This window comes from Tursiops truncatus, chromosome 21, assembly GCF_011762595.2.
Source record: "Tursiops truncatus isolate mTurTru1 chromosome 21, mTurTru1.mat.Y, whole genome shotgun sequence".
In the NCBI taxonomy this organism is placed as follows: Eukaryota; Metazoa; Chordata; class Mammalia; order Artiodactyla; family Delphinidae; genus Tursiops; species Tursiops truncatus.
Genome location: NC_047054.1, coordinates 23838467 through 23865040, shown reverse-complemented (window position 1 = coordinate 23865040; position 26574 = coordinate 23838467). Strand labels below are relative to the sequence as shown.

General features: G+C 38.9%; 1 protein-coding gene across 8 annotated transcripts in view; it reads right to left on the bottom strand.

Annotated features, from left to right (window-relative positions):
* WRN (WRN RecQ like helicase) overlaps positions 1-26574 on the bottom strand; it is a 148380-nt gene that overhangs the window by 46147 nt on the left and 75659 nt on the right. For all 8 annotated transcript variants that reach the window (XM_019921475.3, XM_033848716.2, XM_073798581.1 and 5 more), the window contains 5 exons: positions 20441-20628; positions 8449-8623; positions 4474-4655; positions 578-679; positions 200-292 (listed from right to left, as the gene is read on the bottom strand). In XM_019921475.3, the coding sequence (XP_019777034.1) occupies positions 200-292; positions 578-679; positions 4474-4655; positions 8449-8623; positions 20441-20628 (740 nt within the window). The remainder of the gene's footprint in view (positions 1-199; positions 293-577; positions 680-4473; positions 4656-8448; positions 8624-20440; positions 20629-26574) is intronic.

Below are 26574 nucleotides of genomic sequence, written 5' to 3'. Positions count from 1 at the left end.
ATTAATTGGTTTATCTATTTATAAAAGTAAAAGATTGTAATACTGTTTGCTTTGTCCTCTTTTTTAATAAATAAATTCATTATTTTGTTTTTAAAAAACTGCAATACATATCACTCAACAAAAATTCAATTAAAAATTATTTGCAAAGGAAGAGAAACAAAGACTTTTAGAATGTCCATCTAGAAGAAGGAAATGTTACCTGGACCTGCAATTATCACAGCAATTTTCAGTTCCCATAATTCCCACGGAGGCCTTTCGTAGCTGTTTGTCTTCAAAATGAGACAAGATGAGTCTACCCAAGAGAAAATTTTAAAATTAAATAAAAGAACAAAAACATACATGTTAAATTCATTGTTGAAAATAATGAGGTGAAATCAACATTAATTGATTCAGCTGAGACCTCATTATTTGGCTTCAGTTTACTGAGGCACAAAGCAAGTTGCCTTAAAAATTCAGCACATATGTTAACACCATCAAATATCTTTTAAATACTTCTAATTACTTTGCAAAACTTTTTCCTTAAGAATATTATCTATAAATCCTTGTTATTAACTGATATAAAGTAAATAATACTTACTGTCGCCTACACATTCTGGAATTAAGATATTTATCCATCTTTGCCATCATCTTTAATTTGTATAATCGAAACTTTTCATTGCATATTTCACTAAGGAGGCGCCTGTCAATTAAAAATACCACAGTACTATTAAAATTGTATTAGTTTTATTTCATTTATTTATTCCTGTTTATTTCATAGTCTATAACATCCACAGTGCTAACAAGATAAAGAACATTTCTATCATCTCAGCAAGTTATTGTGTCCCTTCCCAGTCAATGCCCCCATAAGAGGCAAGCATTTTTCTGATTTTTATGAAAATTACTTTTGAAAGAATTCTACCCATGTCCAAGCATCAATTTTTTAGCTGCCTATGAAAAACTGTTAAAACCCTAAAGTTCTTCATTTTGACTTATATGCTACTTGTTTTTTTGGCAATATTTCTACTATACGTGAATTTTTACCTTTTCCCAGTAAAAGGTTATTCTTTAAGTTATTTTATATGAGAAACTAAAGGCATCTAATCTATATAAGGAATACTGAAAAAGACTCATGATCTAAATATGAACCTTCATCACTTTAGCTCTTCAGAGAACTTCTCAGCCCTCTAAAAACTACCTCTTTGTATTATGGGGCATTATAGGACACTAATAAAATACCAGAATTAAGTTCCTTCCTCAAACAATTCTAACCATTTTTTCCCCCATAATACTGAATTTATATAAACTTTTTAAATAACACTAAATACATGGTTTTTTTTTTAAGTTAATGCTGCTATACCTCATCCTGACTGTTAATTCTACTCTCCTGTGAAGAAATTCCATGACTATCGTACATCAGATGATGATAATCTTCCAAATAGTCTTTGCATATCTTTCTGAGAATAAAGAAAAATCTGAGTTGAATAGGTTTCAAATATTTCAAAAGAAAATAATTTATCCACAAGATCTAAGTGATAATACTGATCCTCATCACTCATGTTTTGACTGTACAGCTTTCTAACTGATAAAAATACCTCTGTACAATTCTCAAGGATGACACCCACAGGGAATCCAGTTAAGTGAGCTCTGGAAAGTCTGGACACACAAATGATCTCTTATTCAAAAACATTCTTATCATTTGACACCACCAACCACCATGCCTTTCCATGTAATTTCCCTAAAAAGTCTCTTCCAACGATTGACTCTAGTTCCTAGGTCAACCATCTAACCTCATTATTCCTAGCTCATGGGCTAAATATTAGTTCCCTTTTTTGCTGTTTTGTTTGTTTAGCTCACCTCTTTCTCCTCAGATAGAAAGAACAAAGGAAACAATGCCCACACTCTGAGAGCTAGAGCTTCCCTTATGTTTGTTTCCCACGATCTACATTTAACTAATCTCATCAGTTTCAGTAACAAATTGAAGAAAATAAAGTAACAAGTCTCTAACAACAAATCAAATGAATATTTATTCTTCTTTTAGGACCATCAAAATCGTTACAGTATAATATTCCACAGAATAAAAACAAGTTGAAAAAGAAGAAATATTCTAAAAACAATACCATAAATAGAAATCAGGTGGAGCCAGTGGAAGATTTGTTAAACTGAGATTAATTTGCAAATTATTCCCTTTAAACAAAGATTACAGTAACTATTGGGTTTGACTGTTTTAAATAATGGCAGGTGCAGACATTGAGACTTTGCCAATAAAAAATATAAAATTGCATATTTACGCTGATGATTGGACAAGTTTCTTCTCTCAGTCACAGGATTCTAGCATAAGACAGACTAAAAATTTTGTGAATTACAGTGATCTTTTCATTTGAAAACCAGCTATTCCATTTATTCTAAAACTTTGTTTTTTCTAATAGAAGAGGTTTGTCACAAGGATGGCAGAGATCTGGGCCTCGATCCTTGCTGAAATTTTTTTTAATGCTGATTAGCCCTATAGTTTTATTTCCTTTAATATGGATGCAAAGAACAACGTGTCTGTACTAAAGATTCAAGAGTGGATTTCCTGGCACCACTATTTGATTACTAATCACTGTTACTCCCTGTTAAATCTTAATGAGATAACCATTTAAAATATCTTTTGAGACTCAGATACACAGGAACTGTATCTATTGATGAACCTGCCAAGCCACAATATAAAACTTGGGCTGTTAAGTCTTCAGCATCTTTAACACAATGCACAAATAAAATCAGAACTGGTAGGAATCAACTTATGTTTGATGCAATCCCAAATTTAATTGTGGCATGCAGAGCTGTGTTCTATCCCAATTATTTAAAATTAGTTTATAAAAAGCTTCACATAGACACCAGTGTCAAAAGGAAAATAATAATTGTTCTGCTTAAGAAGATGGTTTATTGACTGTATGTTAAGAAACAAAAGTTAGTGACTACTCTTAAAAGAAGCTTAAAATTTATAGCAAACATTCTTACCTAATTAATCCCTATTCTTCTTTCATATCTCAAGTTAACCCATTACTTCCTCAAGGAAGCCTTATCTGACCTTTATAACTTGGTAAACACACACCCATAATATACTCACTACTCAATGCATTTCCTTCATAGCACTTAACACAGTTTTAATTTTATACAAATTTGCATGATCCTTTTCAAAAAATCGTTTGGTTATTCAAATTTTCAAACACAAAAGAGCAGTAAAATGAACACTATGTATCCGCGGTTGTATGATTCTGTGACTAAGACCTGCTATTCCCATTATACAGTAAACTCTATAAAAACAGGTACTATATCTGCTTTTATTTACCATTGGATCCCCGGCACAAAGCATAATGCTTGGAACATAGTGAGTACTCCAAAAAAAATTGTTGAGTAATAAATAAAAACAAAAACTGTATTAGATAGCCACTTTCATCATTTTAATAAGATGGGCTAATAGGTCCATCCAAGAGCTCAACTTATGTAGCTATATGGAGGTGCATTCTGAAAACACCTCATCTCGGCAGGCCCATCAGTTACCACGTATAGGTTTTTTTTTCTTCAATTTTTTTTTCTTATGGATGAAGAAAGAAGTTGGTAAACCTGCCCCTAAAACTTTGCAAGATGAAGTTTTCCTTTCAATATCAATCTCACAGAACATAAGTGCCAACAAGATACCTGTTTAGTACTTAAGTGGAATGGTTTTCCTGTATCTAGAAACTAAGTACAATATTTTTTTCCATGGCAGTCAGTCAGTACAGGGCAACATGATCATTCACACACTGCCAAGGAGAGCTGGCATGCTCTCCTAGAACTAACAAAGGAAATAAAAATGGTAATTAGAGACAAACTGGGATTGGTAGAAGTCATTTAGAATAAGCACCATGGCAGCATGAGAAGAAAAAAATAAAAACAAAATAAATGGTATCTAAAGTAACTATGGCTGAAGACATATCAAAACTTGAGAGAACCTGAGGAGAAAAACAGCTCATCGATGAACAATATTAAAAAGTGTTCCATAGGGCTTCCCTGGTGGCGCAGTGGTTGAGAGTCCGCCTGCCGATGCAGGGGACACGGGTTCGTGCCCCGGTCCGGGAAGATCCCACATGCCGCGGAGCAGCTGGGCCCGTGAGCCATGGCCGCCGAGCCTGTGCGTCCGGAGCCTGTGCTCCGCAACGGGAGTGGCCACAGCAGTGAGAGGCCCACGTACCGCGAAAAAAAGAAGAAAAAAAGTGTTCCATAAGATCTACGTTACATTCCCAGTATAGTGCTGTTTTAGTTAACTCTTCACACTAAATGAGGTATAGAAGAAATTAGGTCATCTCCTCTGGGTAGCAACACACCACAAAGTTCTTCTTAGACGTCTTCTGTTTTCTTTTGGTTTTAAAGGCACTTATACATATTACTTTAAATTTTGAATGTTGTCTCAAATACTTTCGAAGCTTATGTGGAAAGAAAGAAATCTGCAAGGGTGAAAGCAATAAATGTTTTTACCTATTTGTGTTAAAGTCTCCTGGAGCCCAAAGTACATGACAAGAACTTTGAAGTCCATCACGGCCAGCTCTACCGATCTCCTGGTAATATGATTCCATTTCCTTAGGAGCACCGTAATGAATGACTTGGCGAATGTCAGCTTTATTAATGCCCATTCCAAAAGCTATGGTAGCTATTACACACTGAGAATAAAATAACAACATAGTTTGACAATCATTTAGCAGAACTAAAACCTTACATGTTTACCTTTTGGTAAGAATAATTAGTTCATTAACTAATTAACTAAAGTCATGGCACGAAACTGAATTTAATATAATTTCAACCAATTGCTTATAGATTAAAAGATTATCTGCCCAATTTACAGGTTAAGGAATGGTGACCATAAAATAGGATTTGTTCCCTCTCTATTAAAAGAAGCAAATAAAGTGGTTTCTCTGAATGCACATGAGTACAAGACAGAAAAGAGGCTCTTAAACTATTTATTATATTCAATGAGCCTTTGGGATAATATTATGAAGTTTCAAGACTGCATAGTATCTTAATATTTTCTAGCATTATTCTAAGGTAGAAGGAAGCTTCTCATTAAAGATGGCAGAATGAATCATGAATTTATCTCTGCATATTTAAAAGGATAAAATTGGCAGAATATCTAATATGAATGAGTATACCAAGATCGGATTTACATGACTAGGGGAAATCTTAGGGAAAAATTAGTGGTAAGCACCAAAAAAAACTACACAAATTTTTTTTAAAGTATTAATAATAAGAATACAAAATATGTACAAGTAACTGTAAATATACTACATGTCTTACAGATAAAAAGCATTTATAGAGAATACATAAATATATAATATTTGAATATATATACTGATCTAACCAAAATTATGGTATTAATATTGGAAGTGAAGGGGGTAGAAACTTCTGGATGGGGTGAGAAGGGCAGGAAGGGATGTGAAAGAGCTACACCTTCATCTTTCATAGCAGGGAAACAGAGATAATGCCTAAATCTCATAAGCAAATAAATAAATAAACTAAGTAGCAGCAGTATAAGCAAATTATTGTAAGATACAGTGGCAAACACCAAAAGACTAAGCTAAAAGAGATGAGAGTAGGAAAAAGAAGCAGGGAAAGAATGAGGGGCTGACGCTTTTCATTGTAAGCACTGGAGAACGATTTGGTTTGTTAAACTATGTGTGTGTATAACTGATAAATATTAAAGTGCCATTTTTAAAAATGTGTTAAGATGCACCAAGAGTAGAAAAAAGAGGAAGGGAGGGAGGGAGGACAAATAAAGGGAAGTATGAGAAAGATGAAAGAAAAATAAATCTAGGGATGGAAATAATATTAAAAAAAAAGCTCTGAGTGAATAAAACTAGACAGTTTTGCTGTATTTAAGAGTAAATAAGCAATATAATAATTCCAACTTTTCTTTTTTAAAATGTTATTTCTTATTCAATTTTTTCCAGCTTTATTGAGATATAACTGAAATATAACACTATGTAAGTTTAAAATATATAACATGATGATTTGATGTACGTATATACTGCGACATGATTACCTCAGTAAAGTTACTTAACACCTCCATCACCTCACATGATTACTGTGTGTGTATGTATCTGTGTCTGTGTGTATATGTGTATTTGTATGATGAGAACTTTTAAGATCTAATTTTCATCATATGATACTGCTTTTAGATGAGATCAACCTATTCTGCAGACATGATTTTCAAAATATCCTCATAGACGCTCAGGTGTAAATGAAGATATTTTATCCAATAATTTATTCATAACCTCATTCCAGACAGGAAAGGAATTCAGGCCATCTTGAAAAGGCAAATAAAATACAAAAGGACATAAAACTAAAAGTCAGGATTAAAAGAATGAATGGTCACAAACTCAAAATGCAAATCTACATCCAAATGTGGTTAGATTTGGTTATGAATAATAGGAAAGAAAAAAAATCTTGTCTCCCTCATATCTTTGGGATGTTTCTATCTAAATGAATAATTAGTAATACACCAAGATAGAAGAAACAACTGGTCAATTATTGGCTCTCGATTGTTAAGATTCAATAAGCAGCAGCTAATAAATTTTATCTGATACTTTTCAAGCTCCAGAGATAACAGAATAAACATGTAAGCATTTAAGAATTTGGATAAAATCTCTACTCCAGGCAGTTGTGATAGCTGTTCCTAACTTTGGAAAGAAGAGGAAGAAAGAGAACAGATGCCTTCAGGCAGGTATGCATTGCATCATGACAATGCACAGTGAACTGCATAGACAGAGATCTAGATACAGAGGAAACTGATGACCTATTTGACAGAAAATGCAAAGCAGAAGTTAAGTTCTTTTCAATTTGAGATGACTAGTCCAGGCTTATAGCGACAGGGTGTGGAAATGATGTTGATGGTGTTGATTTAAACCTGCTCACATGGCTTGAATTTAAATCTTCCCAAATAATCTGTATGACACCCACTGAAACAGGATTCCAGTCATTTTATGAATCTCAGCCGTAACACTTTACAATAATTTCATCAATACCCTTCCTTTCTTCAGTTTTTCTCCTTCAGATCAGTCCTACTTGGTGCTCCCAGTCTCATGTTTCTATAATACTATTATCTTGCTCAAAAATATAGAGTAGTCTGTCACAGTGGTTTCCAAATTCTGTTCTGCAGAACTTTGAGGATTCTAAAATACCCCCAGGGACTGACTTGGAGATAGGGAAGCTCTTGGACCCCTTCATCCGTCACATCAACTTCAACAAGAATGATTCTACTTTAATCTGTTTTACCTATTAGATAAAATTTCATTTAAATAAAGAATTCTACGGCTAAAGTAGTCTGGAAAAACTAGAGAAACTTCACACCAATCCCAGCTTGCCTCTTTGCAAGTTTTAAGAGCCTCTACAACCTGGCCAAACAACCCATTCAACTCTTTTCCTACGAGTCTCCACCATTCCTCCCTGCCTTCTTACCTATACTTTGTGCCCTTCCTACTCCATACTCCCTTCTTCTCCAACCATTGCAAACTACTCACCATTTCCTGAACCCAGTACGCTCTCTCATATCACAGTGCCTTTGCACATGCCAGTCCTTCTTCCTGGAATTCTATAACCTATTCCTTTTCCCTCATCACCTCCTGGCCTTGCATACTTGACAAACTGTTATTCACTTGTTCAGATTCTATTCGGATTGCTTCTTCCTGGGTGAACCAACCCCATTACACGACCTAACTTAACAGCCAGCATTCCCTCCCCTGTGCACCTAAACACTATTCTATGTACAGGCTGCCATTTATACTAGCCTGCAATAGTTTTCTTACATATCTATCTCCCACATTATATACTGATTCTATCAGAGTGACTGCTTTATGCTCATCAGAAAGAAGGTATTCAAATGTATATGTATGAATAAATCACTTGGCTGTACACCTGAAATGTTTTTATATACCATTTTGTTTTTCGATTTTTTTAAACGAAAAATGAATATTTTTCACGATTAGACTTAAATTATGAAATTCAATTCCAACTTTAAAGAAATTTTTTAATTAATTTTTTTATTGGAGTATAGTTGACTTACAATTTTGTGTTAGTTTCTGCTGTACAGCGAAGTGAGTCAGTTATACATATATGTATATCCACTCTTTTTTAGATTCTATTCCCATATAGGTCATTACAGAGTATTGAATAGAGTTCCCTGTGCTACACAGTAGGTTCTTATTAGTTATCTATTTTATATATAGTATGAAATTAACAACACTGTAAATCAACTATACTCTAATATAAAATAAAATTTAAATTAAAAAAAATTAAAACATTTTTAACTAAAAAAAAAAATTAAAAAAAAAAAGTTGATTGTCCCTCCTGGAAAGAAAAGGAGAAGAAGAAGGTATTCAATAAAGATCTTGTAAATAAATATTAGAGAAATATCTGTTTCCACTATGGGGAACAGACAGTAATGATGATCAATCTTCACACCTGAATTTCATCTCTCATGAACCTATGATGAACTTGTCTCCTTAACTTAATACTCAGTCCTGCATGGTATGTTCCACAGGCTAACTTCAGTTTCTTAAGTTCAGCTGTAACTCGTTCTGTCATTCTTCTAGAAGGACAGTAGATGATAGCTGGACCTTCAAATTCCCAAGCAGAACTAAAGAAAAAGAAGAGCAAAAGGACAAACATATACATATAGGCTTCAGACCAGTTTGAGTTTTACCTAATTTAATTTTCCCTTTCTTTTTAAAATTTTAATATAATTTCATTTTAATTTAGTTTTTAAACTTTAATTTTCCTTTCAGTAAAAAACTAAAAGGAGAAAGCATATAAAAAACAATGACATATTTAACAAATACCTGAAACATTTTAGACACTCAAACGTGGAAATAAATTATATTAAACCCAAACACCTCTGACTTCACTTTTTTGTTCAAATTAAAACCAGAGACAAGTTTATTTATTGAAGCAGAAGTCTTGCTAAAAACGTGTAAACTAATGGGAACGCAATTACTGTCCTTTGGAATTGTAAAGCACTAGATTAACAATTAGTCTTCATTTATATAAGAAATGTAATGTTTACATAGGAGAAGGAATAAAATTTATATTATTCTTATGCCCTCTTATGATCGTAAAATTGAATTTCTAAATCTGTTTACTAAAAAAGCAAGAACTTTCATGCAATAGTAAAAGATCATTTTTATAGTTCAAGGAAGTATTTACTAGTAACTTGACACTATATGACCATAACAGAAAATAACATCTGTTATAAAGCCTGTTTTAGAAATTTGCGTTTACTTATTAAAAGTATAAATAATGATTTCCATAGAACATTTATTTAATTCCTCAACATATTCATTTATGTAAATACATTCATTTATGCTAATACATTCATTTATGCTGACCTAACCAATATAAAAAGAATATACTATTTAGATTTAGGAGAAGTTATTTTATTTAATTTTTAATGTGCATAACCTGTGATACAATTTTAGGAATCTATTTTACAAACACACACATCTGCTAAAAGATACATATACACAAATATTCACAACAAAACTATAATAGTGAAAAATAATCTAAATGTTCATGATCATATACATTCATACTACAAAATGTGAAGTAAATATTTAAAAATTAAATGTATATAAAACCTTTAAGAAGGACTATGGTAAAAGCCACTGAAAACTTAGAGGGGAAAAATGAGACAGTAATTTTACTCTACGAGTCTTACTGAATAATCTACTCAAAGCAATTTTTGAGAGTGACCAAATGGACTTCCATGTCAAAAATTCATAGTAGATATCTCCATAGAGTGAAAAAAAATGCAAATTATCTTTTTAATGTATAAGAATCTCAGTTAAAAAACATTTTTCAAAGAAGGAAAAATTGTGCACCAAAATGTGAATACTGTATAACATCCTAAACATTAAACGTAATATATAGAAAGATAGCAGCAATACTTTATATAACAGGAGAAAATTGCAGAAAAGACTGACATACTATAGCAAACTAACAACAATAACAACAACAACTGGGAACACATATTTGCTCAGTACAAAGAACAGACACCTAAAACGCTAAATGCAAAAATACCAACAGTAATAACAACTGAGGAATGGGACTGGAAAAAAAATCTACGTACTCTTCAATTTACATGCATCTGTATTGTTCAAATTGATACAAACAATATGGATCACTTTTTACATTAAAAAAAGCAGAAAATACAAAAATCTGAACTTATAGAGCAGAAAAATCAAAGCAGTAAAAATTCCTATTGATTACAGCAGTGAAATGGCTGGTAAAAGGACTTCGCTCCTTGTCTTCTTTGAAGAAAGAATTCAGCAAAGAGACCAAGATTGTGAAGCAGATACAGCATTTATGAGAAGCAAAGTATATGCAGAAGAGCACATGGGCAAACTCGCACAGTTAGCTGCACCCAATAGGGGTGGCTTAGATCGCGTATATGGGGCAGTCTTCCAGGTTTTCCCTAGCCAATCATCTTGCTTGTGCCCATATTTGGCCTGACTCAGGTTCCTTCCTGGTCAGCTCGAAGGTTTCTGGGAGGTTGGCAGGACATATTATGGGGCTGGTGTCTCTTCCCTCCTTTGGCCCCTCCCCTAGAGTTGTGTTATCTGGAATTCCTTAGGGGACAACTGAGGACCTTCTCTACACATGTGATGGGCTGAGAAATCCCCTTGACCACAAGAATGAGGAAACTGTGGTCTCAGGGCCCAATGCTCCTCCTGGCATCTTATCTCAAAGTGACAGCAGAAGACTGGCTGCAGCTGCTCAGCCTGGGGCCCATCTATCGCCTACCTCAAATCCCGTCTGAGAGGTGTGGACCCCAAGGAATCTTTACTGGGAAGATGAAGGGGGATGGTCCTTCTGTAGCTTCTTCAGGTTGCCATTGGGCTCATGGACCCTACCTAACTGGTGCCGTGGAACTCTCACCCTGCCTTGTCAAGGGACCCCAGAAAGGCTTCTGCTGTTATCCCAGCAGGATCTCTTTCAGGGAGTGGCTGGAATCCCTGCATCACCATCATCTTGACATGGAATTGCTGCAAGCTGGAAGAAACAAACTTAACAAGCAGTTTAAAAAGGCAGGGGCCAAAGATCAGTAAAAGGACTATTGCAACTAGAGGCCCAAACAGGGGTAAGAACAAGGTTACACTTGGTAACACTCCTCTGACTGCAGTCCAGATAGAGTCAGTGCTTGGGTATCCCTGTCCGAAGGAATGAAGCCATCTGGCATGGTCATGTATTTTCTTGATGTCCTCTTCTACTAGCTCAGTGGTGTTGATGTGGGTACATCATGTCTTACTAATAACTGCAAATACCCCTCTCTGTTCAGCCAGAACAAAGTCCAAAACCAGTCTGTTATCCATCACTACATCAGCTGAGGAACTAACAGACAACGAAAGTTTGGAAAGTGCATTCCCTGTGGACTTACTCAGAGCTGACAAGGTTATCCAAAAGTCTGCGGAGCACTGCTTCATGGTAAGCAAAGCCTTCCCAAGGGGACGCCAACCCAATAGCAGCTCCAGTCCCTGCCAAAATGAGGCCAATTGCCCTTTTGCCCCAGGGGTGGGTGATATTATGGAAGATAATACCTAGGTTCCTTTGATTACTCAGTTGGCCTAACATACACTGTCCCGTAAACAGAGCACTGTCCATACAAGGAAAGGCTACAGCTAATCCCGGGAAAGGGAAAGAGGGATTGGGGTTGTTCTGATGAGGCAATGGGTTTATGTCTAGACCACAAAGGAACAGATATCCAGAAGGGGCACATGCCTGACGCACTGTTGTAGAATTAAACCAATTCTCTAGAGAGCCTGCCCAAGAGGGGATCCCGTTACAGCTTGGGGAGGGAGGTCCACCATTATATGAGGGGGCATGAGGGGTGGGGACCCTTCCGTAGGCCTTGGGTTGGGGGGGGCCTACATTACGCTCCAGACAATTGGTGTTTTTCCTGCCCAGTAAGTACATATCCCATCTGGGCTTTGTCCTTGTTTTTTAGTCTTTGATTGTATTTGTGGTGAGGGCACCAATGGGTGAGATTTCCACCTGTATATTTGTCAGGGCAGGTGAGAACAATTAAATTGTGGAGTAACAGAAGCTTTGATCAGATTCTGAAGGTTCTCCACTGCAGGTTTTCATGCTGGTTGCATAGGGGCAGTGGCAGCAAGACAAGCTAGTCTTATTGCAATTTAAAATAAGTGTGTGGTTCTCATCAGATATATTGACGCGAGGGGTTAAGGTCTAAGCATGGAAGCTGCGCTAGGGACAGAATACGAACTTTAAGAGTAAGGTTAGAAGGACTCTCAGTAAGGTAAGGTCGTCACTGCTAGGTGTAAAGATTAGCTTGTTTTTAACCCATAGGCATCACTCTGAGGATGGAGATGACAGATCCAGCACTGGGGTAGATTTTATCCCTGAGCTATAATTCTTGAGAGATTTACTACTGCTTTGGATTCCCATTCCCCTGATGTGGATCCCCAAAAGAGGGAGAGAAAAGTTAGGGTGATTGATAACTTCATAATGGCATCAATCAGCGTTTTAATTTCGGAAGTAACCAGATAGCAAGTAGCAAAGAAACATCAAAAGAAATCATATAGTAAACGAAAGCCCACTAGCAATTATGGAGTCCCAGCCTACCATCACTTATCTTGTTTCTGTCACCCGGAGAGTCCCAAAGGAATCAATGTCAAAGCGAGAGTTTACTTATCAATGCGGTTGTCATTGGCTCAGGGATCACCTCCTAGAAGGGGTATTTGAGGGTTTTGGGTAGGTTCACAGGGATAGCTGGGATATACGTCTTCCGGTTCCTGTAACATATAAGTGGAGGCAGGTTTAATCCTGGACAGACGGACCCAACTCGTGACTCCCTGGAGCTTAACTGCTGTAGGGGTGCTCAGCAGGACTTGTTAAGGACCCTTCCACTTTGGGAGTAGCTGGGCGCCGGGGGACTCATTCTTTCAGGTCTTTAAAAGCACCCAGTCCCCAGATTTACAATGGAGTGACTGGGGCTGTTATCTGGGAGGGCTGGGTTCTGTTTCCATGTTCTTTTATGGCCATTTGGACCTGGCCCAGGTTTATAATGTATTTAAGATGGGCTTGGTTTCTGGGTCAGTTAGCATGTCCAGGGTGAGGAGTGGCCTTCCATGTGTCCTTTCAAAGGGACTCAACTTAATAGCTGTTTTAGGGGCTGCCCTGACCCTTAGGAGAGCTATTGGCAGCAGGCAGAGTTTCCTGACAGAGTTTGCCCACGGTTTTCTTTAGGGTATGACTGGCCTGCTCTGCCTTCCCTGAGGATGGAGGTCTCCAGGATGAATGCAGGTGGTATCTGATTCCTAAGGCCTGTGAGAGCTGTTGGGTAACCCTGGCTTTGAATGAGGATCCACTGTCACTTTGGAGGTGGCGGGGTAACCTGAACCTAGGAGTGATTTCTTTTATTGATAGAAGTGTTCTAGCCACTTTGGTTGCCTTTTCTGTCCTACTGGGGAAGGCCTCTGCCCATCCGGTGAAAGTGTCTTTAAATACTAATAAGTATTTGAAGCCTTGGAAAGAGGGCACCTGACTGAAACCCATTTGCAGTCCTCTCCTGGGTAAGTTCCACGTCACTGGGCTGGGCTAACAAGAGGGGGAGGGGTGCGGCTTGAGGCTGCCTCCAGATTATGGGTGGTACAGAGGGCGCAGGCTCCAGTAACCCTTCTGATTGTCCATGGGAGCCCTTTCCTGTAAAAATCTGGAAAACCACTGCAGACATGGAGTGGCTTTCTCTCTCATTCTCTCTCCCTCACATGGAGGAATCATGTGGCCCTTTAATAATTTTCCATTGGTCAGACAGAGGTACGAGCAATTTTTGATCTATGTGCCACCAGCCATCTATTCCCTTAGTTCCCCCTTGGTCTCGTGACCAGGTCTCTTCGGAAGTTGAATATCTGGGTACAATGTTAGAAGGGGCAAGGGATGGGATCAATGCCATTTCTGTTGTGGGTATCAGGGCTGCTTTCTTGGCTTCCCGATCTGCCCTGTTGTTCCCTTGGGTAATTTGAGAAGTTCCCTTTTGGTGCCCGCAGCAGTGAATGAGTGCTACCTGTTTTGGGTTTTGAACCACTTCTATGAGATGTAAAATCTCAGCCTCAGTTTTTAGGGGAATTTCTTGTATTTAAAAATCCTCTCTTTTTTTTTCCAGATAGCTATGTGGGCATGCAGAACAGGGAAGGCATATTTTGAGTCTGTGTATATATTTACAATTTTTCCTTCCCCTAGGGTTAAGGCTCGGGTTAGAGCTATCAGTCCAGCCTTCTGTGCTGAAGTGTTGGGTGGCAAAGGTTTCACTTCTGTGACACTGTGAGCGCTCATGATAGCATACCCTGCCCTCCTGACCCCGTCCTTAATAAAGCTACTGCTGTCAGTAAACCATTCTTCCTCGGGTTTTCTATGGCTTGATCTGTTAGATTAGGCCTAGAGGCATAGACCTGGTCAAGGGTTTCGAGGCAGGAATATATTAGCTCTGGGCTGTCAGCAGGCATCCGTGGAGCTGGGTTGAGGGTGCAGCAAGTTTTGAGGGTTACCTCTGGGGAGTCGAGGAACAAAGCCTGGTACTTAGTAAAGCGGCCTCCAGTTAGCCAGTGGTGGCCTTTGATCTCCAGGATCCCTTGTACTTGATGGGAGGTCTGGACTTCCAGTGGCTGTCCAAAGGTAAGCTTGTTAGCTTCTTCCTATAGAGCAGAGGCAGCTACTACCCGAAGGCAGCCAGGCCAACTTCTAGTTGTTGAAAAAATGGCCTATAAGCTGAGGAACTTCTCCAACTTCTGTTATTAGGACCCCCAGGGCTGAACCCTGCTTTTCAGCCACATTCAAGATGAATGGCTTTTTTCAACTGGGAAGACCCAGAGCAGGAGCTTTCGTGAGGGCCTGTTTGATACTATTAAAAGTTTTTTCCTGTTCCCCAGTCCAAAGTAATGGTTCTGTATCTGGGCCTTTAGTAGCTTCACACAGGGGCTTAGCCATTAGCCCAAATCCTGGGATCCAGATTCTGTAAAATCCTGCCATGCCTAAAAAGGTACAGAGATTTTTTTTTTGTCTTTGGAGCACTTAGGCCTAATATAGCTCGTTTTCTGTCTGGAGATAGTTGTCTACTTCCAAGGTTTATAATGTATCCCAGGTATTTAACTTCTTGCTTTGAGATTTGTGCCTTTTTCTGGGGACCTTGTAACCCCGGGTCCCAGGGAAATGAAGAATTTCAGTGGTGTTCTGATCTGAGGCCTCCACGGAGGGACTACATGTTAATATATCACCATCTACATACTGTAGAATAGCCCCTTCTTTTAGGTGTCATCTCCCTTAGTTCCTTTCCTAGGGCCTGGCGAACAAGTGTGGGCTGTCCCGAAGCCCCTGAGGCAGTACTGTCCAGGTGTGTTGCATCTGGCCCAAGTGGGAGTTAGTCCACTAGAAGGCAAACAGATATTGTGATGAGGGATGAACTAGGATGCAAAAGAAGGCATCCTTGAGGTTGAGCACAGTAAACCATTTAGCATCCTCAGGGACCTGGACTAATACGTTACAAGGATTGGCCATAAGGGGTTGTACACGAACCACAGCATCATTTACTGCTCTGAGGTCATGCACTATCCTATGTTCTCCATTTGGCTTAACAACTGGCAGAATAGGGGTGTTACATGGAGACTGGCAGGGTACCAAGAGGCCATGTTTTAAGAAGTTATCTATGAGGACTTGTAACCCTTTTTTTGCTTCCAATCTTATGGGGTACTGTCTCTTGTTAGGGTAAGTGGCTTCTGGCTTAAAGCTTATTTTTACAGGTTGGGTGTTTCTGGCCCTCCCGGGGACTCCTTTGTCCCAAACTGGTTCACTGGTTGGAGAATATGGCTGGGAACAGGCCCTTGCTCTTCTTGTTGATCTGCCTTAGTCAGGGTCAAGATAAGGGGCTGCTTGGGGCCTCCTAACCGTCATATGGCCCCAAGGGAGCCCAGAAGGTCTCTCTCCAGTAGTGGCATAGGACACTTAGGGAAAACCAAAAAGACATGTGAGATCAAACACTGTTCAAATTGCCAAGTGAGAGCCCTAGTGAAGTAATGGGTGCGAGGCTTTCCGTCGACACCATTCACTGTGCAGCTTTTAGAGGAAAGGGGTCCAGCGTGAGAATCAGGCCAGAGTATGTGGCTCTGACATCAATTTAAAAATTGATCTTCTTACCTGCCACATCAAGAACGACCCAGGGCTCCTTGATGGAGACAGACATCTCATGGGGGAGAGCTGCTAGAATCCCAGGGCCACCTCAGTTGCCCAGCACGGCCATCTCAGGAGTGGGGGACCCTCTTCCCTGTCGGGACCAAAGGCAGTCCCATCTCCAATGACCAGTCTGCTTGCAGACTGGGCATGGCCTGGGGGGCTCCTCTGGCATTCACGGGCCCAGGGGCCGGTTGACTTGCATTTGAAGCAGTCCCCCTTGTTGGTCTTACCTCCAGACTGATGGTTGAACCTTCTTCTTGGCCCCTTTGGGTTGCCCTGAAGCTGCAAGGTAATTTCAGCTTCAGCGGTGTGTCTGACAGCAAGGGCTATCAGTTTACCTTGCTTGAGCCTTGGCCTGCCTCAACTCACGCCAAGTTCTTTCCTCCTCCTCAGTTTGATCTCGATTATTAAATACCCCAAAGGCTACCTCTAGGAGTTTGGGCATAAGGGTTTGTGGAGTTTTGGAGTTTTCACCTAATATCAGGGGCAGACTGTGTGATAAAATGTTGTCCTAGCAGGGACTGACCCTCGGGAATGGAGGGGTCTATGTTAGTAAATTTTCTAAAACCCTCCACAAGCCGTCCCTGAAAGAAGGCTGGGTTTTCTTCTTTCTCTTGGTTCACTTCCATGACCTTATCATAGTTGACTGGTTTTCTAATGCATTTTCTCATTCCTTCTAACAGGCATTGAACCACGTGGTTCCTGGCCCTCGTTCCCGCCAGGGACTTATAATCCCAAGGGGGATCCTGATTTGGGACTGCATCCCCACCCATATCATAAATGTTGGGTTGGTCCCTGGAGAGCTGGTCAGCATGCCCCTGGGCTGCTGTCCAAATCCTTTGCTTCTTTCTCCTCATGGGTACAGCAGGTAGATAGTACTATTTGGACATCCTTCCAGGTTAAATCAAAGGCCAGGGTTAGGGCCTGAAATCCTTCAATAAATCTACTAGGGTCTTTAGAAAATTGGTCCAGGCTTTGTTTGCACTGGGCTAAATCGGTTAGGAAGAAGGGCACGTGTACTCTGATTGTGCCTTCGCCATTTGCCACTTGCCCAAGAGGGCATATTCTCCCTGATCCTCGGTGATAGGAAGTCCCACTACGGGTTACCCCTGTGGGACTAGCTTTTTCATCCTGGGGTACCAGTGTATATAGAGGGTATGCATAGGAAGGCGAGGTTTGGGATTGGCCAGGGGGATCCCGAGAAGCAGGGGTACTTGTAGGAGTCGGAGAGGCTCGGCTTCTCTCCTGAGAGTTTGGGGGAGTTAAATGAGGACCGTCTAGAATGTCAAGAGAATTCTCTGATTCTCCAGGCCTCTGATTACCAGAGCCGCATAGAGCAGGATTCTGGTAAAGGGACATGAAGGCCTGGACATAGGGAAACTCAGTCCATTTTCCCAACCTACGGCAATAAAGATGCAGTTGCAAGATGGTTTTATAATTTAGAGACCCATTTTGGGGCCATGTTTCTCCATCCCCCAACATATAAAGGCCAGGCAGTCTTATAGTAAAACTTAAGCTTTTTTTTTCTTAGCCCGTCTAATTTTAAAAGTTTCCAGTTCTTAAGGACACATCCCAGAGGTGTTTCTTCTGGCTTAGAAGGGGATCCTCCCATGTTGAGCAACCTGCAACCAAGGACGAAGAGGCTCACCTAGGAATGGAATCCGGTGTCCTGGAAACATTTACCAGGAGGCTTTAATTTGGAAGGGGTTCCGAGTGTCCCCTAGATCCCCATCGACCCTGAATCAGACGTCTCTGGTTGAACTTAGTTCCTTGCGCAGAGAAAAATGTTGCAGTTGCCAGGGATTCCTTGGGGAGGATATTTTGATTATATAGTCATTGTCCTATGACTATATAAGAGATTATTTTTCTTACACTGGGGTGTATCCCCCGGGAACAGGAGTCTAAAAGATTCAGAACATGGCTGCATGGACTCAAACAGCCCAAAAGGCTGGTGTGGAAGAGCACATGGGCAAACTCCCAGAGTGAGCTGCACCCAATAGGGGTGGCTTAGATCATTTGCATGGGGGCAGTCTTCCAGGTTGTCTCTGGTCAATCATCTTGCTTTTGCCCATATCTGTCCTGACTCAGGGTCCTTCTTGGGGCATCACACGCATCTCTCAGCCTAGACAGATTCCAGTGCAAAGGTTTCTGGGAGGTTGGCAGGACATATCATGGGCTGGCATCTCCTCCTTCCTTTGGCCCCTCCCCTAGAGTTATGTCGTCCCGAATTCCTTAGGGGATGACTGAGGACTTTCTCTGCACATGTGTCAGGCTGAGAAATCCCCTTGACCACAGAATGAGGAAATTGTGGTCTCAGGGCCCAATGCTCCTCCTGCCATCTTGTCTCAAAGTGTCAGCAGGAGACTGGCTGCAGCTGCTCAGCCTGGAGCCCATCTATCTCCTACCTCACTATTACAGAAGGATTCATTACTTTGCCAAGAGGTTTACTAAAGACAGTTATTTCCTCATAACAATTTCCTGAGGGGGAAAAAAAATCTATCATCATTTAACCATTAAATTAGATAGGTGAGAGGGGCTGACCTAATTTAAATGCACCATGCATATAGAAAACAAATAGGATCAGAGTTTAAGAAACATGTTAGCTCAGTGAAGAGAAAAAATGTGAATACTGATAAACAAATGGCAGAATTAAATGAAAGGAAGAAAATGAAAATAAAAGGTAATACTTTGAAGTCTTAATTTACCCTCCATCTCAGTGCTCAGTAAGAGGTAAATTTCTATTTGCCCAAGATCTGCAGAGAGCATTCTGACTCTGAATGGTTCCCTGCTACCACAACTCTTCTTGGAGGATTGAAAATGGGTACAAAATCTTTCCAGATTTGCTTTTAGAAAAACCACTGTCACATTCAATATCAAAATCTTTGGATGGTCTTGGATGTTAGCCTAAGGGGTCTGGCCTTTAGCCCGCAGGAAAGGAACACCATGACCCAGGGATGTGCTTTCAGATGATAAATCTGAAAATCAGGGAGTCCTGAGGAACAAGGATGTCTGTTAGGAGAGTGTAACAGTCTGAGCTAAAAAGTAATAAAAACCTCAGTTAGCAGAATTAACATGAAAGATAGTGAGAAGAAATTATTTACATAAGATATCATAAGAAGACAATATAATCACAATGTCAGGGAAAAAAAAAAAAGGAGAGGGTTAGGGGGAAACGCCATAGAGATTGAGAATACTATGGACTGAAAAGGACCAAACATTAGGTAAGTAAATAAGGATCTGACTGTGGATACTCTAACCTAAAATAAACAGCCTTCTTCAAGAGGAAGTTTTACCTTTAGGACAGAAAGAAAGTGAAGTATGATGTGTATTCACTTTGGAGAGATCCCTAGAGCAGGCAGAACACCCAGAGTATATTCATTACATTCTTGCTTTAATCTGAATACAGGACAGCCAAGCCAAGAGTGAACTCTACATTTAACTTCATCCTAAAGGACCCCAAGCGTTACCATAGGGTTTCCTTACCTAGGGTCAATCTTCTTTTTACCCCTTTCTGAAAAGAAAAACACTAATGATATTCTTTAAACCCTATCCTCCTACATTTGTTTTCTGTTTATATTGGTAGGACAAACATTATTTCCATCTACTCTGACTTAAAAACACATTTCATAACATGAAAGTTATAAGCTTTTCACTGAGAAAACAAATGAGAAAATAAGGCTCAGGGAAGCTTTCTTAGCATACATATAAAATGCCTCCAAGCAAAATAAATAGGAGGAGGAGCTAGTGACAGTTTCTTCATCAGTGAAATGAAAATAATATGTAGCTTACTGAGCAGTTATAAGGATCAAACTAGATCACTTATATGAAGCACCTACGATAGTCCTTGGCACATGCTATGGGCTCAAAAAGTATTTATTATTAAGATGACTTTTTTAATTCCTTAATACTCAAGTTAGTCATATAACTAGTGAACTAGACAGAATTCAGATAAAAGACTCATTTGTTTTTGTTGTTTGTCAATTATTAAGTGTATGTCCCCTTCAAGTAACAGTATGGAGTATAAAAATATTAGAAGAATTAGTTTCTACCTTCCTCAGTCACTGATTATATAACATCACACTTGACTTGAACCAAAGCTAAGCAGAATTTGAAATATGTTAAATATACATTAGAAGGAAATAACTATAAAAAATAAAAAACATTTTTTAGAAAGAAGAAAATAGTTACTAAAATATATCAACCATGAAATTCTCACCTTGTCTTCTGGACAAGAAACTGCTTCAGATCCTGAAGGATGTTTCCTGTTTTTCGTCCAACTTCTAAATACAAGTTTGGTCGATCAAAACCAGTACAGGTAATGTGAGGATCCGTCAGTTTTAAGCAACGTACAATGTCTTCTCGGATTGAAGAACTTGCAGTAGCAGTCAGTGCAACAATTGGAACCTGAAATAAGTAAAAGTGATTTTTAACCAAGGGAGGAGCTCAATAATTCCCAACATCTACTGCCTCTTAGAAAGAGACTGGAAGACAATTACAGGAGGAACAGAGGAACAGGGTTAAAAATGCAACTTTAAAATTATTCTCTTTCAAAGAAGAGAAGAACACTTCTTTCATACTTGTTTCTCAGCCTTCTGAGAAATCATTCAAATAAAACACTAAATTCATAAGATTTCTAAATGCAATCTACCTTATTAAATTAAGTCCATTGATTAACTATCTACCTCTCCATTTATTATTTTTACATTTATATTAGTGCTGGTACAAATGAGGGGTATGTTATGTCTTATTTTTCATTAATCTATCATTCACAAGTTATAAACCCTTCATTCACTGAAAATCTACCTATACAAAGCCCAAGTCTTTTTTGTCTCCTATATTAAATATATTGGTCGATGGCTTTTCAGATCCATTGTAAAAGAAAAGCTCTCAGTGATCTGGATAACCTCTCACCAGTTTTAGTGGGTTAACCATGGCATAATATGTAAAAGAAAAAAGGAGAGAATGAAACATCTATTATTAACTGATTCCTTGAGCAACCGAGTCATGTTCTATTTTCAATCTAGCGAAGACTTCTTGACTGCCTTAGCAGCCAAAGCAGGAGGCACAGCAGGTACCAGGAAAAACATGAGTGTGTGAACTTTCAGAAATTCTAAAGTGGGGTAACAACACACCTCCCATGAAACTAGATTTAATATTTCTGTCACTATTATCATAGGGAGTTCTAATCAACTATGCTATTATTTCATAATCAGAAAAATTGTTCCTATATCATTAGCTGCTCGATTTCCAAGATTACAACTTTCTTAATACTCTTTTTAGCTTATTACAAATGCAGTAAATAATATCCTCATAACATAGCTCTTCAGGTACATCTACCTCACGAATCAGTTTAAGCAATTATCGTACATACATGAAAATTTAAGTGCAATTTGTAAAAAAGCAATTACAGAATTTGAAAAACAAGATACAATTTATTAAAAACTATTTTTACAATCAATATAGCTTTGCTGAATTAAAAATTATCTCAAAGCTCATGTAAAAAAAATCAATTAAGTTTGGGAGTAATTTTTAAATGGGAAAAAATTATATCAAAATCAATGTGACCAGGTAATTGGCATTTTTGTATTCTCTATCCTTAAATTCTGTGAAATTATTTTAAAAATAACCCAAATTAACTTAATTGATTTTTGGCTTACAATCAGACTGTTCTCTGAATTTAGAGAGTGTCTGCCTAACAACTTATATATGAATATGCCAATTTATAAAGAAGTTAGTTTCTCTAATCGAGGCTTAATATATATGTATATAGCTGCTTTATGTCTTTATGGCAAATAAAAATATCTATAGCAAATATATGGCTGAGAATAAGGAAAGTTTAAACACTGAAGTTCTTAGGACATGCATATTCTCACCCTCATAACAACAAAGACTTCCATCAATGTAAGTGCGTTACTCAAACAATTTACAAATGCACTAAAAAATGCTTGTTGTTTAACTGCATATACACATAAAGAAAGAAGTTTTCAGGATAGAGACTATAAGAAAAGAGGGCCTGGTTTGTTTCTAAGCAATATAATGTATGAGTGGATGAGCAATGCTTTTGTGAAAAGAAGGAAATAAGCACAAACCATAACACAGTTTGAACTAGTAGAAAAAAGCAGCACAGTGGTGTAAAAATCTCGTTTAGAATCAATTGTCTGAGTTCAAAGCCTGCCTTTGCCATTAACTAGATGTGAGATTTTGAGCTGTTTATTTTTTTTACACATATATATTTTTTTGGCCACACCGCACGGCTTGCAGGATCTTAGTTCCCTGACCAGGAATCGAACCCGTGCCCCCTTCGGTGGAAGCGCAGAGTCCTAACCAGCGGACTGCCAGGGAAGTCCCTTGAGCTGTTTATTTCACTCTCTGAACTTTGGTATCCTCATCTATAAGATGGTTGTAATAACAGCAGCAACCTCATAAAGTCACTGTGAAGACCAAATGGGATAAAAGGTCTAGTGCGCTGAACACAAAGGTCTAGTGTCTAGTAAGCACTCAAGATGTGTCAGCTATCACTGATATTACTGCAACAACTGAAAAGAACTCTACAAAAGAACTGCAGAGACATGGCCACTACTCCCAGACTTGCCACTGACTTTGGAAAGGGCTAACTTCTCTTGGCCTCAGTTTTTTCATCAACATATGAGATGGAGATGTTAACCTCTCTTCTAACTTAAAAATTCTCACTTTGCCACTAGAAACTCCTTATTCTAGTGACCTACTAACAGGAAAAATCAATATAAATTCCCTCCTTTGCCAACGTTCTAGAAAGTCACAGTTAAGAATGTTGCTTCCACGACTTAGAAAAATAGAATAAAGTAATGGAATGTATTAAACTTAATGGAACAATATTTACTTTCACTTCAGAAATGAACAGAATATTCTCCCTTAGAATCTTTGGTGCTTAAAAGTTATAAACTACAGGGCTTCCCTGGTGGCACAGTGGTTGAGAGTCCGTCTGCCGATGCGGGGGATGCAGGTTTGTGCCCCGGTCTGGGAGGATCCCACGTGCCGCGGAGCGGCTGGGCCCATGAGCCATGGCCGCTGGGTCTGCGCGTCCAGAGCCTGTGCTCCACAGCGGGAGAGGCCACAGCGGTGAGAGGCCCGCGTACCGCAAAAAAAAAAGTTATAAACTACAGTGAAGTGTAAAAATAACACACAGGCTGGTTAGGAGAAAGGTGTCCATACAGCCTGGCTTGCTGGGATACTCTCAGTTTATCCTGTCATCACAGCATAGTTATTAATAGCTTGCACCTTTTCATTTTCAAAAGCAAACTGGTGTGGGTGATAAATTACCCTGTCACTCAGTTATATCAAGTTCTTAACTCATGAAACTTGATCTTTCAGTTGGCAAATCTTGGTTTCTTTGGTAATAAGTACCAAGTTTTGTTAAAACAAGCAACAAAATGTAAATTAATCTTGTGACTATAAATTTAGGAATGCCTTAGACATACACTTCAATGGTGTCACATCTACGAATTCCAAGAACTATATCTGCTTCTAATATAGTTAGAAGTTAATCTATGTACTCTAATCTATGTATAGTTAATCTATGTACTCTATAATATCATGCTTCATTCATTCATTCACTAACTCCAGATAGTTCCTGAGTGTCTACTATGTGCTGATCTTTGTGAAAGGGCTGAGGAGAAAGTAATGGGAAGATCCAACATGTCTCACGTTTCTCACAGTTCCTCTTATTTGAATTTCAGAATTTTGAGGCTGATGTAAAGCTTTCTACCTGGCTGCTCTTTCTTGGGACTCATTTTGTCAGATTCTCTCCAAATGGGAATCTTTATGCACAATGAGTTAATGATTTTTTGCTATTTTTGAACTTACTGAAATAATATGGTGTGAAGCACTGTGGGTTTATGCCAGTTGTCCCAGGGTGATTGTGATTAGAAGAAAAAAAGCACGGAGAACAGTGAGGAAAATGAGAGTCCTACAACCACCAGGTGGCATTTCTCATCACTTAGCTAATAAAGAGAATTCATGGAAACACTAGGGGAAAAAGGTTTTCTCAGCCGTTGCTTGACGAACAACCTGTGCTACAGTGAATCATCCCAAGAAATGAAAAGAATCGAATGGAGTCCACAGCCTGACATAATAAAAGACTTAATTCAACACTGAAAAGTGTTTCAGAACTGCATAAAACATGTAAAACTCCTCTAACACAATCCTTCTAGAATCAAACGCCCAGGAAAGGATTCAAGAAAGCAATCTTCCTAGTTTCTAAAAGCTTACTTTAAACCGTTCTAAATTAATAGAAAGCAGTCCTCAAGGAACCTGAGCCTAGTGACTTTCGCCATGCAAATATCTTCTTTCTCTATACAGGTACTATTAATCTTTCTATATTATTCATACTGCTCCATACACGATTTATTGTTTGGTACTATTGCTTCTACTTTTATAGGTAAATATGAATCTAAACTCCTTTACTGGACTATGTGCTACTTTAGGGCAGAAACTATTTTAAACTTCTTTTAAGTCATTTGCTTTAGAAACCAGCATAGTGTCCTACTGTGGAGCACTGCCCGGCCCTACCACTCACTGCCTGTGTGGGAAAGTTACTTCTCACATTCTCAGCTTTCTCATCGAAATTCATTTATTCATTTACCCCATTACTTATGGAACACTCACTATATGCCAGGTACTGTTGTAGATTTTATAAACCAAATCAGCAAAGAATATTCTAGTGGGGACCCACAGGCAATAGACAAAGTGTATTCTTAATACGTTAAGTTAAACAGTGATAAGTGCTATTTTAAAAACAGGAAAGGAATATGAGGAAAGCTGAGAGCTGGGGGAGAGAGGTTAATTTGAAATTTTGAATATGGTGGCCCAGGAGGCCTAAAAAAAAAGCTAATATTTCAGCAGACTTGAGAAAAGTGAGGGATACACCATGTGAACTACCCAGGGGAAAATTATTCAGGGAGAGCGAAGAGTGGGAACAAAGCCCTAAAGTAGGAGCACGGTTGGCACCTTTGAAGAATATCAATGAAAACAAACAGTACGGCTAGAAGCCAGTGAATGAGGAGACAAGTAGCAAAGGATGAGGTCAAAGAGAAAATAAAGGCCAGATCATTTAAGATATGTAGTGTCTGTCTTTATTTAGAGTGAAATGGTCTGCAACCGGAGGGTTCTGAGCAGGAGACATGATCTGTCTGACTTAACATTTTTGAAATATCACTCTGGATGCTGTATTGAAATAGACTAAGGAGGGTAAGAGTGAAAACACACCAACCAGGAGACTGCTGTAATAGCCAGGTGAAAGGAGACGGTGGCTTGTACCAGGGTGGTAGCAGAGATCAAGAGAGAAGTGATCAGATTCTGTACATATTCTGAAGACCTCATGAGATTTCTTTACTGTTTAAATGTGGGGTAGACTGTAAGAGAAAAAGAAGGGTGGAAGAAAATTCCAAAAATCTTGGCCTGAGCACCAGAAGGATGCAGCTGCTACTAAATGAGATGGGGGAGATTGAGGGAAGAGCTGTTCTGGGGTGGAGAGAATATTAGGAAGTTAAGAATAGGTTACGTTCCAGATGCCTGTCAGGCATCGAAGTAGAGAGATGTTGAATAGGCAGCTAACGTTTATGTAAGTGTGTGTGTGTGTGTGTGTGTGTGTGTGTGTGTGTGTGTGTATACATATATTAATCCATAAAACGATTAAAATAAAAAATCGTAATAATAACAGCAAATGCTAAAAAGGAGGGAGAGAAACTGAACCACTCATACATTGCTGGTATCAATTCAGGGTGAGGATATAAATTTGGGAGTTGTCAGCATATAGATTTTAGTTAAAACCATATGTTGGTTGAAATGACCAAGGAAGTAAGTACAGAGAGGAAAGAGAACAGGTCCAAAGACTAAGGTTTTAGGCATGCCAACGTTAAAAGGGCAGGGAGATGAAAAGAAATAAGCAGAGGAAACTGAGAAAGAAGAGATAATAAGGAAGAAGAGAACCAGGGAGTGTGCTATCCTACTGGTATGAGAAGAACTGTTTCAAGAGGAAGGTAATGAAACTAGTGGGCAGTGGGGAGGGGCGACACAGGGGTAGGGGAGTGGGAGGTACAAACTACTGGGTGTTAAGACAGGCTCAAGGATGTATTGTACAACACAGGGAATAGAGCCAACATTTTGTAATAACTGTAAATAGAATGTAACCTTTAAAAATTATATTAAAAAATTTTTTTTAAAAGAAGAAAGTAATGAAGATATTTATGTTGCTGGATTGTTATGAGGGTTAACCAAGATAAAAACACTGACCCGGGCTTCCCTGGTGGCGCAGTGGTTAAGAGTCCGCCTGCCGATGCAGGGGACACGGGTTCATGCCCCGGTCCAGGAAGA